General features: G+C 32.5%; 1 protein-coding gene across 1 annotated transcript; it reads left to right on the top strand.

The window, feature by feature from the left end:
* The first annotated feature begins 4,995 nt into the window (after positions 1 to 4,995).
* LOC114175863 lies at positions 4,996 to 6,113 on the top strand. Its single transcript, XM_028060702.1, has one exon. It carries the CDS (start codon positions 5,136 to 5,138, stop codon positions 5,736 to 5,738), a length of 603 nt encoding a protein of 200 aa, XP_027916503.1. The 5' UTR covers positions 4,996 to 5,135; the 3' UTR covers positions 5,739 to 6,113.
* The last annotated feature ends 14,554 nt before the right edge of the window (positions 6,114 to 20,667 follow it).

The following is a 20,667-nucleotide window of genomic DNA, read 5'->3' on the forward strand; positions in this document are numbered from 1 at the left end:
AGATCAACTTTCCTATGTTTAAAAATTACCCCATTCCTATGTTTCCATATTTTCCCTACTATTGCTAACCACATTCCTTGCCAAAACTTATTTTGTCTACTATTAAGGTTCATTAGATGGAAGTGTTGAAAATTGTCTCTTGCTTTAACATGATGCACGGAGCTCACCCCAACCCATCTATCACACATATTCCACACCTTTTGGGATACACTACATGAGAAGAATAGGTGTTCTGTATTCTCTTCACTTGTTAAGCACATCTCACATAGGTTATTTTGTAATTGAACTCCCCTTGCTGCTAATTTAACCTTTGTACGTAACTTACCTAAGAACAACCTCCACCCTAATAGTTGTGCCTTTGGGGCCGCCCTAATACTCCACAATGTTTTAAACTCTTTATTCCCTTCCTCATCAAAGGAACCTTGTAACTTATTATAAGCAGACTTAATCGAAAAAACACCATTGTCATTATCCTTCCACTTCTAAGTATCATAGCTCCCCATTCTAAGACTATGTCCGTTTAATAATAGGATAGGTTGTTCCTCCATAGCTACCTCCCAAGCAAGTCTAAGCCTCCTCCATGTTAGGTCCCAAACCCAAACATTCTCTTCCCAATGTCCTACCTCCTCTATAACTCTTTCTCTACAATCTGATATTAAGTACAACCTAGAAAACTTACAATAGAGTGGTTCTTCCCCGATCCAATTATCTTCCCAAAATTTAACTTTTTTCCCTCCTCCAACTACCCACTCTATGCAGTTGTCAAACTAGACACCTTACATTACACTCCTACAAACTTTTTGAATGTCTAACCACCACCTCGAAGCTGACCTAGATATAGTGGAGTCGTTAAGATTCCGCCAAGACCCATACTTTGAGGCCAGAACCTGTTTCCACATACCATAATCCTCCACTCCCAATCTCCATTTCCATTTAGCTAAAAACGCTGTACTGAATTTCCCAATATCTCTTATCCCCAAACCCCAACCTCATTTGGTTTGCAGATGTTTTCCCACCTAATCCACGCTATTTTTTGGAACACACTCCATAAAAGCAAATAGAAAGAGTTAACCAATTCAAAAGCAAATAGTTAGACTTGATGATTTAGCATAGCTTTTTGAATATTATAAACTTTAAGCTCTTGATAAAATTCCATAAACAACTCTGAAAACTCAATTTGAATCGCTATATTTGATTGCAAAAGATTTAGAGAGAATATCTATTCGTAAAGTTTTAAAACCGCTAATTAAAAATATTTTCTGACGTTTTTAATCGATTAAATCAATCTCATAATCGATTATTCTTACTTAATTTTGAAAACTCTGCTACATCTCTCTAAAATAATTGACCATTATTCATATTTACCTATTAAATACGTTCTTCATTAATTACAAATTTAGTTTAATCGACTCAAAAAATCCAAATCAAATATTTTCCTGGAAATATTAAAACCTAAAAGACCACTTTGTTTTAATCAATTATTAATAGTTTTTAAAACCTCTCAATAATAATTAATTAATTATTAAGTTGTTAAAATAGTTTTTAATCTTGATCAATTTGTTAAACCAATTTTTACTAAGAGTTTGAAAAACACTTAATAAATCTTTTTAAGCTTGATTATAACTTTCAAAACCCTTTTTAGAATATGATATGTGTTGAATTAAAAAGTCTTACTAAATAACTTGTGAGAAATTGGACTCAATTTACATAATTATTTTAATTTTTCAGTTTTAGTTAACAAGAGATTTTCTTACTCTTTTGGTCATAACTTCTTTAGTAATATTATTTTGGTTAATTTCAATTGTATTGGATTTTACATTTTTACGGGGCTTCAAAATGAAAATATGGTTTGCTAGATTGAGATTTTTCTATTATTTTCTATGCCTTTTGGAAGTTGTAGAAGATTTGTTTTACTTTGCTATAGAAACATATGCGTTCATACTTGATATTTGATATGCTTTTATAAATGCCTTACATTCGTATGTTTTGACTATATTATATTTAACGAGACACACTATCTCATATGTGTTTGTTGAAGAAAAAACTTAACATGGATGGATCTTTAATAATTGTCACGCATATGTCAATGAGAAAATGAAACCTTTATCTTTGTTCATCATACATGTCTTTGTATATTAATGTTAATTTTTCTTTATAGGTGTGTTTTTTTTAAGATGGATTTGTAATGGATTTGAGAAGAAAGAGAAATAAAAATGAGGTTATTTGGACGAAGAGAAAAATGATAAAAAATAAAAGGATTTGTGATGAAAATTTATCAAAATATTAAGTGATGTGATGAATTTAATAGATTAAAAAAAAATTTAATTGATAAAAAAATTATTACTATTTTATAATTCTCTACCAAGATTTTATTATATTTAAAATGTTTCTTGGACAATTATTTACTATTTTGGAAAGAAAGTTAATCTTAAAATATTTGTCTCTTTTTTTTATTTTTAATTATTTTTCTATTCATATTTTTAATGTTTTCTCTTTAATTTATGATTTCCAAAAATTTAGGTAAATATGTTGTTTGAAACAAACACAACCTAAAAGATATATACAAAGATATATACGCGACAATTATTAAATATCAAACATTCGTTAATGAAATTAAAAAATAAAAAAAATAAATTTTTTATTAAAACTATAATTTATTTTATTATTCTAAAAACGAAATATATTGATAACTATTAATGGATCGATTATTATTATACAAGCATTAAAATAATTAATATTTTAATCCTAATTTATATTTTATACAGATTATGCTTTTTAACTCCAGTGTAATCCTGTATTGAGAGTGAAGGGGCAATGTAGATTCTCTTAAAAGATAGTAGAATTAAAAACAAAAATAAAATCCACAAATTTAAAAAGTAAAATATATACTTCTAAAATTTAATTCACATTATTTTCAATATAGTAACTGAATACATAAATTATAATGTTACTTTTCTTATTTTATAAAATAACATTAGTTAATAATAATAATTGTAAGGGAAAGACTAATCCAATCTAAACAATTTGAGAGTCAAAGGAATCAGACTAACCTAGATTGACGGTACAATTTGTTTTGCCCATGATGAGATCAGAGCCGTCGACTGACTGATGAACCTTCTCAATTTAATGTTTATTTTATTTCTATTTAAAGATAATACAGATGAGAAAAATAAAAATAAAAATAAAGAGTGGAGTAGATCCCAGGGAAGAACGTTAAGCCGTAGGATGCAATCTTAGGGCCTAAGTTTTCAAAGTGGAGATATAATCATTAAATATTCAATTGAAGTCCGTTTCTGTAGTAACAAGTGGCCCATAACTTTCTACAGTTCCGTGATGCAACCCTTTCTCCTCTACATTAGAATTTCTACAAGAGATGAACATTGTTGCACTAAGTAAATGAGATTCCAATTTCTACCAAAAGAAACATCAGATTATGGCCCTGATGCAGTGTCAGTGGTACCACTCGCATTCTCAAAAGAAGGAAACTCCATATCAATGGTCCCAGGTTATGGTTGTTTTGTCTTTCTCATAATCATAACCAAAAAATATCTTCAAGTGTTTCAGAAGTAACTCTTACATTATTATTTGGGTTCTTTTATTTACAACGTCGAATTTTTGTCAATAATTTCAGAAAACTAAGATAAAATATTTAAATTAAATATAATTTTAATATATAATTAAGACTAGTTGGGTTAGGTTAATATTTTTGTGTCCGAATTTCACTTCATCAAAAGGCACGAAGGTTCCCATAATAGAGGTCAAATAATTGAATGGGGCGAATTGAAAACGATCAAGCCAATAAAGAATAGGCACTTTGTTCAGATTTTGAGGTGTTGTAGCATTTCGTTGAATAGTTCCATCATGTGGGTTTTCATATTTTAGGCTCTTCTCTACTTTTGTTAATTAACAATATAATAATATATTATGATTTTAAATTAAAAAAACATAACTAAAATATTATTATCTTGTCAAGAGAATGTTTTTCGTTGAGTGGATATCAAAATATAATTACTCAAATCAAAATAATGAAAATGATGATGTGAAGATAAAAAAATTAAGATTTGACATTGACAAGAAAGACAACTATTATAATAATACATTAATATATATTGATATTTTAAGTTAAAAAATAAAAAATATTCTAATCAAAATATTAATGTTTTAATTTGTGAATTAGGTAATTTTTTACTTAATTACCATCTTTTGAAGGTAACAGACTCCAAACTAAACTTCTTCACTTAGATGACTCACATATAAATTCATGCCATTTTGAAATATGATAAGTTGAGATATCTCTTTAACAAAATATAATCATTTCCCAAAGCAACATATTAATATTCGAATTATATCTATTTTATATTTTCATATAAAATACAAAATATGTTTTTAAAAATAGATTGTAAGGTAAATGTTATTTTAGTTAAATATAATTTTAATTCCTAAATTCTAACATAAAATAGAAAATTTTCTTAGTTCAAAAGTTTAATATAATTTTTCTTAGTTCAAAAGTTTAATATAATTTAATACTCAAATGTTAAAAATAAATAGATTTAGTTTTTTCGATTTAATTATGTTAAATTTTATTGATGTGTGAAAAAATATTTTTAATTGACATTTTATTTATATCATTTTAACATAAATATCATTCATTTATTTTTAAATTTTGAAAATTAAAATATATTAAAATTTGATATACAAAAAAATTTTAATTTTATATTTAAGTGTAGAAGCTTAAAACATATTTTACATTTTTTTTTTGTATTATTGTATATGACGTGAAAGTAATATTTTTCTCCACAAACCAAAACACTGCAGCTTGGTATTGTGGTACACCACTCACTCAACAAGCAATACCTCACACACCCTATCACCAAAAGCCAACTGTCACTGCTTTTTCTTTTCTTAACCCTCAATTAAACTCTATCTACGTGTTTCACTCCTTCAACACCATCGCCTATATAAACCTTTCTACCCATCTTCTACTCTTTCGTCCCAACACACTTCTTATGCCTTCTTAACCAACAACAAAAAACTCTCTTCACACACTCTCATTTTTTGTTTCCTACCTTTGATTTCGTTCATTAGTTTTCTGCTCTTACCATCATTGTTGTTGTTGATTAGTTTGTTACTTCACCATGAAGAACCGAGCATCAGGGTTGCTGAAGCAGATCATATCAAATCTGAGCTCAATGGCGAAGTCAAAAACCATGGCTCTCAAGTCCAAAACAAACGCCATAAGGGCTCGTTTGCTCATATTCTCACTCATGAAGAACAAAAAGCTCTTGATGAGTTCCCTCTCCGACAAGTTTCATGCAGTGTGGGGGCACGATTCTCAGTCCAAGGATAACGATTGTCTATTGGAAGATGGCAGTGACCAAAGCAAGGCCATAGTGTTGTACAACAACCTGCGAAACCCTAGTGAAACCCTAGCCGTGGAGGAGCAAGAGCAAGAGGGCTATGAAGGTTGTTACTACAACTATGGTATCGATGATGGTGATGATGATGATAAGTACCCGGATCTCACACACACCCTTTTTGATTCTGAGGATTTGGATCTTGGAGGGTCGGTGATTGACTTGGTGAAGAACTCGAAGGAAGAGGAAGGGAAAGAGTTCAAACTGGAGGATGAGATTGACTTTGCCGCTGATCTTTTCATCATGAAGTTCCGCAGACAAATGGTGTTGCAGAAGCAAGAGTCTTTCAAGAGGAAGAGGGAAATGCAGAAAAAGGGTGCATGAATCAAGTTCAACCCTAATTTGGTTGCTTCTATATTCGTCATGGTTGCCTCAACAACACAAAAGTTCAACCCGTTCATCATCTCATCTCATCTCATCTCCCTTTGTTATGGTTTTTTCTAGAATAAGGGAGACACCAGCAAGAACATCGTAAATCACAAAGATAACTATGGTACTTAACTGGTTTAATTGTGACAGCAATAACCCAAAAAAAACACTGACCAGGGTGAATGGATTTTGTTCTTTCTATTTTTGTATTTTTTGTTTTCATTTTTACTGTTGGATGGTGCCACAGGGTATACTTCATCCATGTTCTCTTTTCAGGTGGTACAATAAAAGAAAGAGAACAAAATTTGGAAGATGTTACTGTGTTACTTGTAGATGTTGTATTGGTAAAGCACATAACTCTTATATGAAGCTGAGCTGAGCTGAGCTGAGCTGAGCTAATTGATGTATATTGATATATATATCATCATATATAAATAAATAGTAAGAAATCAAATTTGAATGCACCCATTTTTAGATAATAAATTACATGGTTGTGGTATAGAACGAGGAAAAAAGAAGTAATGGGTTGGAAAAAGTGTTCCATTCTGCAAAAGGGAAAATGGCCGTACAGCTAATAGTAGCATAACTCATGTGAAAGAAAGGTGCATTGAAGGAGACAAAGCAAAGAGAGAATATTATGCATCAAAAGGTGCAAGCAAACACCAATAGTCTAGCTGGGAGTGACATTGATTAATTTCTTCTTTTCGTAAAGCTTCCGAAAGTTTAAACTTCTCAAATCTTCGTTTTCATTACTTTTCTTCACTTCTGATTAAGCTTCCCTTTGTAAATGTTTACCTCCTTTTTCCCTTAGAGTTTGAGATGGAGGCATTGGGAAATTTAATTATGTTAATTAATTTTTGGTTTTGGGACAATTAGGAGGATTTTAAAAAGAACATCTTCCTTTGTTTAAGACCCAAAAAATGCAGAATATAAACACTTTATTCTCATGATATATTTATTCCTTTCTTTATTCTTTTCATGTTAAGGAAGGGTTAGCCTGAAGGAGCTTCGCCCTTAATTAAGGTCATTTTTTAAATCTCATTGATATAAATTACGTTTTTCCTTTTATCAGCAAAGATTCATATAATAAATTACGTGTTTTCCTTTTGTTTAAGATACACTTGTTTTTCTGAAAGATTTTCTTTTTTCCTTAGTGCAGAAAATTCGCAGTAATTTACCAGACTGTCTTAAGCTCAAATTATTAGTTTCCTCCGCATGCAATGCAGTACTGATTTCTTTTTCGTCATGATACTAATTTAAATTATTTACTAATTTGGTAATGATTAATATTTATCAAGGAACAAATATTCTTAATCTAATTTCTTTTTCCATTTTTTTTTTCACAGAGCAGATTCTAACGGTCTGATGTAAAATGGCACCAAAGAATACAAAGAATTACCTTTAGGAGATAAAGATCTTTTAGTAACACTAACACAAAATCGGTTGTGAAGATTTTGTGACTTTACCAATATAATCACAATCACATGCTTTCCAAGTAGAAAGTTTAAGAGCTGTTGGGCACATGAGCTTCAAATAACACGAGTACAATTGAATAGAATAGAACTAATAATATATTGAGAGATTCCTCCAGCATCCCATTATTTTCTTTCTACACCCCCAAATTTATTTGTGTTTCCAATTTTGCCCCTTCTAATTATACATTAAATAATTTGATATCACTTGTATATCTTTTCCTCGGTTACTGAAAATCTTGTTTGTGCAACCCAAACCTTTCCTTGTTTTGACATCTTAGAGGGTGCGCGGAGAAAACAATGGGATGCAGAAAGAAACCCTAATATATTTCTTAAAACCTTAAGTGCAAAACAGCATCCTGGGCCATGATCCGACACCTGGCCCAATGACGTAGAGTCTACATGGGCCTCCTCCTTTTTCTTACGATATACTTTCGGAAGGAAAAAAATTGCAACAACTATCTCTTTGTTATATACTTTAACAATAAATATGTTCTTGAAATTTATAATTTAATGTTAAATTGGTTTTATAAAAATAAAATTTAGTATCAAATTAGTCATTAAATATTATATAACTTAATATTAAAGTGGTCTTACAAAATTTAACAAGAAATACTTGATACACTTATTATACATGTAAAGACTAAATCAAAGTTTTTTCTTTTATGTACTACATTTTCGTCCACATCAGAAAATTTCCTATTGTAGCTTTTTCTATTGATGAGCAATGGAAAGCTCTAGAAAGCGTAGATGTAAAGTGCTATGAGAATTTGCGGAGAAAGTGATTAAAGGTGAAATAAGCACGGTGAAGAGTTGAAATTTTTTGCCTGCTTATGAAGTTTATTGACACAAGTGGCCTAAAGACAAACTATTTCATAGAGTAGACCTTTTTCATGTTATTTCTTAGAGACTCTGGTTGTTATGTGTGTGGAATTCGACCCCGCGAGAGTTGAATTTTGGATCTAGACAGTTTTTTTTTTTTTTTAAATTTTAAGAAATTTGAGTATTTAAAATAAATTATTATTTTTTGAATAAAGTTTTTGAATTATTTATTTATTTATTAAAAATTTAAAATTTTGATAGTGTGATGTCAATTTAAAATTTACAAATATATTTAATTTAATATTTAAAAATTAGTTAGAGAAAAAAATTAGAATAATAAAAATAATAACAACTTGAATTACAAGAATGACAATGATAGTTATTTATAGCACTCCAGGTATGGCCACCTGAATTTCAAGAATCTATAACAACTTGGTACAAAGAAAATTATGTTAGGACTATTAAATATCACTTTGCCTAAGACTGTTTATGAAACTTGTTTGGTTGGAAAACATATTAGAAAGTCTTTTCAAGAACATCTAAAGATGAGATCAAATGAGAGTTTGGAGGTTATGCACTCAAATGTTTGTGGTCCCTTTCAGGTTCCTTTGTTGGTAGGTAACAAATATCTTGTTAGCTTTGTTGATGAATTCAGTAGGATGATATGGATATATGTGATCAAACTTAGTATTGAAGTCTTTGAGGTGTTCATACGATTCAAAGCTAATGTAGAAATTTTGAGAACGGGTGGAGGAGGAAAATTTACCTCTAATATGTTTAAGCAACACTGCCAAAACAATGGTATTGTGCATGAAATTACTGCACCATATACCCCTCAACATAATGATCTTGCAAAGAGGAGAAATCAAAAAATCTTAAACATGACTAAGAGCACGATCAAGGGAAAGGGTCTGCCAGAAAAGTTTTGGGGAGGGGCAGTATCCATATTGACTTATATCTTAAATAGATGCCCTACTAAAAGACTAGAAGGAAAGGTGCCTGTGGAAGTGTGGTCTGGAGTAAAACCATCAGTAGGTCACTTCAAAGTGTTTGGATCATTACAATTTCAATATGTGCCTGATCAAGGAAGAACAAAACTCCAGGATAAAAGTAAGGTTGTGGTATTTGCCGGATATCACTCCATTGGAGCTTACAAACTCTTTGATCCAATCAGGGAGAAAATGAGATTGGAAACTCAAGCAGACCATACTTAAGAAGAGCTTGGTAATTTGTAGTGGAATTGATAGTCTTATGGTAGTAGAAGCAGATCAACCTGCCACATCACAAAATACAGATCAACCTGTTGCACCTCGGAATATTGTGTCACAAAGACCATAGAGGGAGAGAATCATGGCTCGCAAAATTTCTGACTTTGAGGTTTATTATGATGATCAAAGTGGTGATGGAGGAGAAATTTTTCACATGGTGTTACTGGTTTGTATGGAACCAATTAATGAGGATAAGGTGTTAACTCTACCAGTTTAGAGAAAGGCAATACAGGAGGAGCTAAGGTCCATTGAGAAGAATGAAACTTGGACATTAGTTGATCTTCCAGCCAAGAAACATTGCATTCGAGTAAAGTGGGTTTTTAAGAAAAAGTTGAATCTTGATGGCTTAATTTAAAAGCACAAGGCAAGGCTTGTGGCAAAGAGGTTTTTGTAGCGGCAAGGATTAGACTTCTTGTCTTTGCACCAATAGCTTGAATAGAAACAATTCGTTTGGTGATAACTGTAGCATATGCAATGAAATGGCTATTGTTCCAGCTAGATGTTAAATCAACATTTCTACATGGATCTCTAGAAAATGACGTATATGTCCAACAACCTCCTAGATTTATTGTGAAAGGGAAGGAACACCAAGTGTTCTGATTGAGAAAAGCCATATATGGTTTAAAGCGAGCTCCAAGAGCTTGGAAAAATAGAATTGACTTTTTCTTTATCAACCTTAAATTCACAAGGTGTGTAGTTGAACATGGTGTATAAGTGATGGAGGCAAGGGGAGGACTTGCTCATAATTTGTCTTTATGTTGATGACTTTCTAGTCATGGGGTCAAACCTGAAAAAAATTAATGAATTCAAGCAGATAATGGAGGCTGAATTCGGAATGGTGGATCTTGGGAAATTGAGTTATTTCTTAGGCATGGAATTCCCCTATACAACTAAAGGACTGGTGATGAATCAGAAGAAATATGTTGGAGAGTTGTTGAAAAGGTTCAATAAGATGACTTGCAATGTAGTTACAAGTCCAATGGTTGAGAGAATTGAAGGTAGTGATGAAAGCTCCTATGTAGTTGAAGATAGACAATATGTTTGTGATAAAGCCTTTTTGTCGCCCAAAAGACTAAGTCAAAACAATTTCCTCTTAAAAATGCAGTATAGGAAGGACCTTGGGAATCAATCCCTGGACATGGCTAAAGTCAAATGCAATATTTGTGCTTGAATTGTGATGGGGAAATTTATTCAAAATCAACACTTAAAAACAGAAAACTCAAGATCATCAAATGCAAGAAATGCTATGAACTATGCATGAATGCATGAGTTACAATGCACAAAATGGTAGGGGATGATAAATTATCTAATCCTAAATCTTAAAACATGTTTAATGATCAAAACTAGGCTAATGCAATGGTTAAATTGGTCCAAATTCATCAAATTCAAAATCTGTCCAAAATCAAGAACAAGTTCATGAGCAAAGTGCATGGTAACCTCAGATTGGGATCTTTTAATGATACAATTGAAAATGTAGTGATGTAGAATGATTACAAATGATCTCATATAAATTTAGAAACTGGAATCAATCGATTTGGTGCACTACACACCAAGTTCCCAATTTAATGAACCCTAATTCCCAAATTTGAGCAGAAACGCAATTTCGATTAATTCAGCCAACTTGTGCAACAAAAATTCAATTAAAAGTGTAGAACGTTTCATCATGATGCAATAAATGAAATCCCCAAATCAATTTACACCAACAATCAACAAAATCACACAACCACAAAATTATGTAGAAACGAAAAATAAGAAGTGAAATGTAATTCGAACTTGGTGATTTGTGGATGGAATCGTGAAATTGTTGATGTTAATAGTTTGTGGAGCATAAGGAGGAGCCAAACGAAGCCATAGGTTGAATCAAAACACAAAAACGATGCTAAATTTGAACAGAACAGTAACATGGGTATGAAATCATGTAGAAAAATGCGAATTGATGAAATGGTGATGGAAATGGATCTGTAATGGTTCGAATAACTTGGAAATCATCCCATGAGTGTGCACGAATTTACAGAACTCAAAATGATTAAGAAATGAGTGAGAAATTCAATGGAATAGTAACTATGGTGGGTGTGAACGTGAAAATGGTGTAAAATTGAGATTTTGGTGATTTGATGATGGAAACTCAAAATTATGCTTGTAAACAGTTAAAGAAACTTAAAAGTAATGTGTGTGAAGTGGTGGAATGAAAAGAAAATCTAAATTGTAGCAAGAATGCAATAAAGTGGAGAAATATGAGTGAAATGAGCTTGACTACTATCATTGGTCTTAAATCCAACCCATTCAACTTGTTTACTCCGAAACAATGATTTATAGAGGTCTTTTGGACACACCAATTCATAAGCCTGGTTCCAGAACCTAGATTTGGTAAGGTAGGGTGGAGTTCAAACCCAAAAATGGTAGTCAAGGTGGTGGTTTAGTTGAAAATGATGATGAACATTATGAAACCATAGACCAAATGAACCGTACTTAAATTTCATTCATTGAAGCTCAAAACAATATCACAATACCAAAAATGAGTACAAGGAGTTGCCCCAACCTTCCTCTCACCAAGGCTTAAGTTATCCAAGCTTCCAAAAGAAAAAATGGAGTGAAAATGAGTGATTTTACGGGGGATTTCGGGTCTGCTGCATGAGGTATTGTGTTGTTGTCAAAAGCTAGTCTCCATGGTCCAGGGAATGTGCATAAACTGTCTTGCAATGTTCCTAGGTCATCTCCCTATGCCATCTCATCAAAACTACCCTAAAACCTACCCTACACTAAGCCCCCTCTCACCAAATGAGCCCCAGACTTCAAAGTGCAGCCCCTCTCCGGTTTTTTAATCCCAAGGCCCAAACCAATCATAATTAGTGTCTTAAAGTACTCCAAATGATTGAGTCTTAATTTGGGATCCAAATGACAAAAGTCAACTTTAAGGTCAAACACGTCACTTTTGCACACTTCTTGCTTTTCCAAAGTGCAACCCCTCTAAGATTTTTTGGCAATCCCAAGGCCCAAACCAGTCACATTTAGTGTCCCAAAGTGATCCAAATGGTTGACTCTTGATTTGGGGTCCAAATGGTAAAAGTCAACTCTAAGGTCAAACTTGTCACTTTTGCACACTTCATGCTTTTTCACCATCTTGACTTGTTGTTATATGAACTTCTAGGCCTTCAAATATTCAATTAATCCTTGCCTAAGGATAGAGGACCTGCAAATTGATCAAAAGCTCAAGTGGAAGGATTAGCTCTATTTAGATATTACTTGAACAACTAAGCTAAAATGACCTAAAACATGAAAACTAAGACTTTTGCTCAATTGACCCTAAACCTCAAAATTTGTGTTTGACCACTTCCAACAAGTGTAATTAGGCATTTATAATGACTACACAAGGTCAAATCACACAATTTGAAAGAATTTCAAAAAGTCAACTCTAAAGTCAACTCGAAAGTCAACTATGTCATGGTTTAAAGGCTAAATTAGCAAAATTTGACTCTTAACACTAGGTTTGACTAACCTAAGACCCTAGGACTCAAAATATGATGCAACTACACTCAAATGATGTATAAAAAAACTCTATAAGCATTAATTATATGAGAATGCAAAAATGGCCAAAAGTGAGGAATCTAACCTAATATGATCAAATTAGTTATTCTAGAATGGAAAAATGAACACTTTGACTAATGAAAACTAAGAAAATTCAAGACACATAAGTTTTCCATAAACTTATCGAGAAATCTTGTAAGCCTTTGTAGAAATAAGCATATAGAGGTGAGGTGCCATTTCCTTAGAGATTTGTTGAAAAAGGAAATAATTGTTTTGAAATACTACAACAAAGAAGTGCAACTGACAGACTTTCTCATAAAAGCACTAAAGGTTGATAGATTTGAAGTATTATAAAGAAGAAAGCAAGGATTTTTTCTCTAAAGAACTTGACTTATGAGGAAGAAAAAAAAATTATTTTAAATATAAGAACATTGGTTCAAGTGTTAGACCCTTGAACGGTTACATATGAACTTATTTGGATGTTCTAAAACCATGAGTATTGAAAGAAATTATTATGTCCTTGTTATTATAGACAAATTTTTCATTGTCTTTAAGAAGCTTGCCAAACTTTCGTTAAATGAAAAAAGATGTTGCATTAGTTTTGTATGGACTGATCATGAAGAGAGTTTTAGAATGAAATTTTAAATCTTTTTGTGAAAAGTATGGCACTAGACTTAATTTCTTTGCACCTATGACTACATAATAGAATGGAGTTCTAGAAAGCAAAAAATAGGTCTATGGAGGAAGTAGCTAGAACCATGTTGAATGAAACTTCTCTTCGTAAATATTTTTGGATTGTTATTATTGCATGTTGTGTTAAATAGAGTGCTAATTGGGCCTATCCTCAAGAAACTCCTTACGAATTATAAAAAGGTAGAAAATCAAACATAAGTTATCTTATAGAGTCTTTGGGTGAAAATTTTTTATGTTGAATAATGGAAGAGAAAACCTTGTCAACTTTTATTCAAAAGCTTATGAAAGAACCTTCTTAGGTTAATCATCAAATAATCATGCATATAAAATATATAACAAGAGACTTATGATTGTTGAGGAATTTGTTTATGTTTTTATGAATCTAATTAAGAATTGCAAGTGCTACCTAAGAATGAATGCAGGTGATGATGAATTGTCAGATATGTCTTCACCAAAATATAAATAAATAAATAAATATATATATATATATATATATATATATATATATATATATATATATATATATATATATATATATGGATGAGTTAGGCATTATCACTAGAAATAAAGTTGGAGTTATAGTTTAAGGGTATAATTAAGAAGACGAAATAAACTTTGATGAAACTTGTGCCTATATAGTTAGATTAAAGGCTATAAGATTACTATTTGCATATGCTTGTATGAGAGGCGTTAAGCTTTATAAAATGGATGTCAAGAGTCTAATTTCAACACTAGATGAAGTGATGGTTGGACACCTAAAAATCCAAAGGCAGCATAGGAGTTTTTTGTAACTTGGTGGATTAATTCCAACAAATGGTTGTTGCATAAGCATTAGTGAGGATGCTCAAGCAACAATGTGGTTGATGGAGAGCGAAGGAGGCAAAAAGGTGTTTCTCTTAGGTTAAATTTTGTTCAAGCGACAAAGGTACCACTCATTAAGGAAATGTGATAAAAAATCAAAGAAAAACTTCATTAAGGACAATTTGTTGAGAAAATGCGAGTATTGTTAAATGGAGCGCTTACTATTAGGCCAAAAAGATGTAGTTGATAGTTATATTGAAACTCTTTATACTTCAGAGTATGAAAGTCCAATTGCCAAAATTTGATTGTGACTTGTATCACCTAATCTTCACAGGACAATTGATACAATCCACAATAGTTTCTCCTTCAATAATTTCCTAGTTAAGAATCAAACTCGTAACTTTGGCTTTGATACGAATTGTTAGATTAAGCGTTTATCACTAGTCAAAAGTTATAGTTGGCAATCAACATGTAACTCTTTCTACTTATGATCATAGTAGTTCAAGGGCCATGATTTAAAAATTCCCCCCACCCCCTCCCACCCTTATGTGTCTTGAATTTTGTTAGTTTTCATTAGTCAAAGTATTCATTTTTCCATTCTAGAATAGCTAATTTGAGCATATTAGATTAGATTTCTCACTTAGGGCCATTCTTGAATCTTCCTAAAATTAGTGTTTATAGAGTGTTTTTAAACATCATTTGAGTGTGGTTGCATCATATTTTGAGTCCTAGGGTCTTAGGTTAGTCAAACCTAGTGTTAAGAATCAAATTTTGCTCATTTAGCCTTTAAACCATGAAATAGTTGACTTTAGAGTTGAAAATTTGAAAATTTTCAAAATTGTGTGATTTGACCTTGTGGAATCATTATAAATGCCTAATTACACTTGTTGGATATGGTCAAATACCAAAATTTGAGTTTTAGGGCCAATTGAGCAAAATTGTTAGTTTTCATGTTTTAGGTCATTTTAGCTTAGTTATTCAAGTAAAGCCTAGGTAGAGCTAATCCTACCACTTGAGTTTTTGATCAATTTGCTGGTTCTCTATCCTTAAACAAGGTTTAAATGAATATTTGAAGGCCTATAAGTTCACATAGCAGCAAGGTCAAGTTGGTGGCGAAGAATGAAGTGTGCAAAAGTGGCATGTTTGATCTTAGAGTTGACTTTTGCCATTTGGATCCCAAATCAAGAGCCAATCATTTAAATGTGACTGGTTTGGGCCTTGGGATTGCCAAAAATTTGAGAGGGGGTTGCCCATTAGAGTTTGGGCTCAATTGGTGAGAGGTGGCTTAGTGTAGGATAGATTTTAGGGTAGATTGGAGGAAGTGGCATTAGGGGGGACGACCTATCAGCCTCCTAGGGAGGCTGAACATTCCTTGGAAAATTATAGAGCAATTTCTGATAGTCCCACACCACCTCATGCAGTAGACCCGAAATTCCCTAAAAAATCACTCGTTTTCACTCCATTTTTGCTTTTGGAAGCTTGGATAGCTCAAGCTTTGGTGAGAGGAAGGTTGGAGAAACTCCTTGTACTCATTTTTGGTATCGTAATCTTGATTTAAGCTTCAAAGAATAAAAGTTTTAGTAGTATTCATTTAGTCTATGGTCCATAATGTTCATCATCATTTTCCACTAAACCACCACCTTGGTTACCACTTTGAGCTTAAACTCCACCATACCTTACCAAATCTAGGTTATGGAACTAGGCCTATGAATTGGTATGTCCAAATGACCTCTATACATCATTATTTTTTATTAAACAAGATGAATGGGTTGGATTCAAGACCAATGGTAGTAACCAAGCTTATTTCACTTATATTTCTCCATTTCACTGCACTTTTGCTACAATTTCAAGTTGCTTCTCATTCCACCACTTCACACACAACACTAGTTACTATTCCATTGAATTTCTCACTCATTTCTTAATCATTTTGAGCTCTATAAATTTGTGCACACTCTTGGGATGATTCCCAAGCTATTCGAACCATCACACACCCATTTTCATCATCATTTCATCAATTCGTGTTTTTCTGCATAATTTCGTACCCATGTTACTGTTCCATTCGAATTTAACATCATTTTTCATGTTGTGATTCAACATGTGGATTCGTTTAGCTCCTCCTTATGCTCCACAAGCTATTAGCATCAACAATTTCACGATTCCATCCACAAATCACCAAGTTCGAATCACACCTCTCTTCCTATTTTTCGTTTCTGCATAATTTTGTGGTTGCATGATTTTGTTGATTGTTCATGTAAATTGATTTTTAGGTTTCATTCATTACATCATGACGAAGCTTTCTGCATATTTAATTACATTTTTGTTGCACGAGTTGGACGAATTGATTGAAATCACGTTTTTGCCTAAATTTTGTGAATTAAGGTTCATGAAATTGGGAACTTTGCATGTAGTACACCACATCAAGTGATTCCGAATTCTAAATGGAATTGGGATCATTTATAATCATTCTGCATCATTACATTTTTAATTGTATCATCAAAAGATACTAATCTGAGGTTACCATACACTTTGCTTATGAACATGTTCTTAATTTTGGACAAATTTTGAGTTTGATGAATTTTGACCAATTTCACCATTGCATTAGCCTAATTTTGATCATTAAATATGTTTTGAGCATTTAGGTTTAGCGAATTCATCATTCCCTGCCATTTTGTGCATTGTATGTCATGCGTTCATGCATAGTTCATAACATTTCTTGCATTTGATGATTTTGAGTTTTCTGTTTTTAAGTGTTGATTTTGAATAATTTCCCCCACCACAATTCAAGTACAAATATTGCATTTGACTTTACCCATGTCCATGGATTGATTCCCAAGGTTCTCCCTATACTGCATTTTAAAGGGGAAATTGGTTTTGACCGAGTCTTTTAGGCGACAAAAAGACTTTATCACACTCTCACCCCACTATCAACAATTTCTCCACATGTTAAATTCCTAGTTGAGCAATTGTTGATGGTCAAATTGTTGCAATTTGCATCAATTGTCTCATGTCAAAGGCTAACTAAGCCAAGTCAAAATCGAAGAGTTGTAACTTTTGTATTACGTCGCAATTACAATGCACTCCAACTAATCATACAAATATAAACTATATAATCAAAGACTTTTCTAAACTTAATTATCGAAATCTAGGCATTGATGTATGATTCTTGGTTATTTTTGCACTTGTGGTAAAAAGATTACTACTCGAGCTGAGCTACTCTACTTGAGTTGATACACACAAGGTTAGTCCCTTTAACCATCATAAGAAACCTGGGGTCCTTCTTAATGACAAGACCTATTGCTCCTCTCACTACATAAATTATTATACTTTACATAAGTCTTGAATGGATATTAGAGTATAAGGATAAACCTTCGGTATTGACTTCTTACATCAATATATACACTAAAGGAATGTCACTATAGAATCTCCCTACAAGATTCCTAAAACTACACCAAACTCATACTTTCATCCACAAACATGATCCACATTAAATTCCAAATACCAAACATCATGTTGGTGATCAATTACAATCATCATATATTTCCATACATGCTCATAATCGTTGACAAACCCATCATCACCGTCACAGTTTCATACAACATTATACACATGCATATTCATCAATGAATCCATTAACAATTCTATAAACAACCATTTACCTTATTTTATTCCAAGTCAAACCACAAATAAGAAGTGATTTTCTAAAAAAGGAAACCCAAAATAGGACAAACATAAGAAACTAAATTTTCTAACTAAAGACCTCCAATCAAATATCTCACCAATCAAAGTAACAATTGATGTGTCTAGAATCTACTGTCAAATTTTAGCTTGATATGATAGGTTAACAAAATAGGAATCTCATTTTTCCCAAGATACACAAACAAAAAAAACTAGGTGGCACCCGACACAAATAATTTGGTACCCAGCACCAGCCTAGGTGCCTAGCGAGTTCCATAGTCATTCATTGAGAAGACCATTGGAACTACTTGGATTTATTTGATTTTCTGGTGCTCGACGGTCCTTATTGACGCCCAGCGACACCAAGATAGTGAGCTTTCTGACTTTGGAGTCGCTTAACGAGAGAAGTTTTGCCCAGTGTTGGCCAACTCAAAAGATTCATTGTCTCAATGGGGCCCGACCCTATCAAAAAATGTCTACTTCTCCTTTTGAGTTTGATTTGAGTAATTTAACACTCCTTGAGCTAAATCTCAATGTTCAAACACTTTAATTATCACAAAAATCATATTTCTTGGCTTAACCAATGTTAAATTATCCAATTCACTCTCAAAGGGGTATTCCCAACAACACATTGATTAATGGCTTAAATATATATTTGGTCCTTATTTTCGTTGCTTTTATTCAACTTGGTTCTCATTTTCGTTTTGTGTTCAATTAGGTCCTCATTTTGGTCAATTTGGTCCTTTTTCACAAATATTAGTTTACTTTTCTAAAATATTTTTAATATTTAAAATATTTTTAAATATCAATTTTAAAAGTATTTAGAATATAAATATTATAAAAAAATATTTAATAATTATATTCTCACTAATCCAAAAAAATTCATAAAAAGTTATGCATACTACACATATTCAAAATCAAATCAAGCACTCCCACATGCAGTTTAATTTACCACTTTACAGTTACATATGAAGTTAATCATCACAAAGCTAGAAAATACAGATTCACAACTTAAAACACCACATTCAGAGTTCATAACACCAATTAACAAATCTCAACATGCAAAAACTAAAATTAGCTTTCCTCACTTGTAAAAGACAACCAAAACAACTTTAAAAACATCAAAACATCTCTAACTCCACATGATGCTCTATTTACACATATAAACATTACACAAACAATTAGGACATATCATCATGATCCTTGAATAGTAGGTAATCATATGGAAGATTAAAAACACACACCCAAGATAAAAAAAAAGGCTTACATGCAACAGAAAACATAAGAGACCAAGAAAAAGGGTTGAAATGCAACTTACGCAGAAGGAAACATTGATTAGTACAAATTGAAGAGCTCGCCGCAAAGATCAATTCTATGGTCTCAAATCTTTAATTAGGCGAACAGATGACAAGAACTCCTAAAGAGAACTAAAACATTACTAGAAAAATGCTAATTACTAACGGAGTCGTTCTGATGGATTACGATCCGTCGGTAATTGATCATTACTGACGGATGCATATGTTGAATTTACCGACGGACATCATCCGTCGATAACGTGTATGATGAAATTGTTGGATGTGTTTACCGACGAATTTACCGATGGATGTTCACATGCATTTATCGACGGATATTGTTCGTCAGTAACGTCTTTTTTTAGTACTCCGACGGATTTACCGACAAATTTGTGTCACCGATAATGTCGTCGATGAAATCAGAATTGAGAATTGGCATTCCCTCTTTGCATTTTCATTTTCCACTTCTCTTCTTTGTTCTCATCGTGTCATCTCTACAACGCATTCCACCAAGCCAAAACCCACTACCCACTTTGCCAATCCACTATCGTGCCATCTCTACTGCCCAACGAGACTAATCAGAACCATGCCTGCCTTCCACCGTCATCTGCCATGAGGTTCGTTGCATGAGTCTCGCTGCGGAAGCTTGCCTGAGTCTCGCTGCGGAAGCTTGCCTGAGTCTCGTTGCAGAAGCTTGTCTGAGTCTCGTTGCAGAAGCTCAGCGTCTTGGGTAGCAGAAGTTTAAACAAACACTAAAATCGCTTAAATTTCTCTCTACAATGTTATCTTGGTATGAATTAATTGCTGTGTTGGTATGAATTGATTGTTGTGTTGGTATGAATTGGTATGAATTGATTGTTGTATAAAGAAATTATATTGAACCTTACTCGTATCAAGAAAAACTTGTCTCTTGTGCATTATGTGTTTTGTTTTTTTAAAATTCTTTTTACGTATTGAAGATAAGAAATTGATCTAGCACAACACTAATGCAGTCGGTATCTTGTGCTTGTTGGACTATAAATAGACTTGTTGGACTCCTAAAAAAAGTACAAGATTATCAAATATTCTTCCTTTAATTCTTTCAAAGGGAAAGTCTAAAAAGATAGCAAATCTCACACTAACTAGTGATGTTAATGAACTAATCCCAAATTATAAGATGAAACCAGAGTTCATCTCAATGATGGTTGTTATTGTGCTTATCAAGACACTCATTATTGGACTGTCATCAATGTCCAACCTTGCAAACCACAATTTTTAGATTTGTATTTCTGGGCGCAAGGAAGTGTTTTAGAAATCAATATTAATTAGCAATATAGCCAAAGTAGTCCCAAATTCT

The sequence above is a fragment of the Vigna unguiculata genome, chromosome 1 (assembly GCF_004118075.2).
Source record: "Vigna unguiculata cultivar IT97K-499-35 chromosome 1, ASM411807v1, whole genome shotgun sequence".
In the NCBI taxonomy this organism is placed as follows: domain Eukaryota; kingdom Viridiplantae; phylum Streptophyta; class Magnoliopsida; order Fabales; family Fabaceae; genus Vigna; species Vigna unguiculata.

Bases quoted from the DNA above. Each gene is read 5' to 3' on its own strand.
- LOC114175863 (XM_028060702.1), top strand. From the start codon at position 5,136: ATGAAGAACCGAGCATCAGGGTTGCTGAAGCAGATCATATCAAATCTG.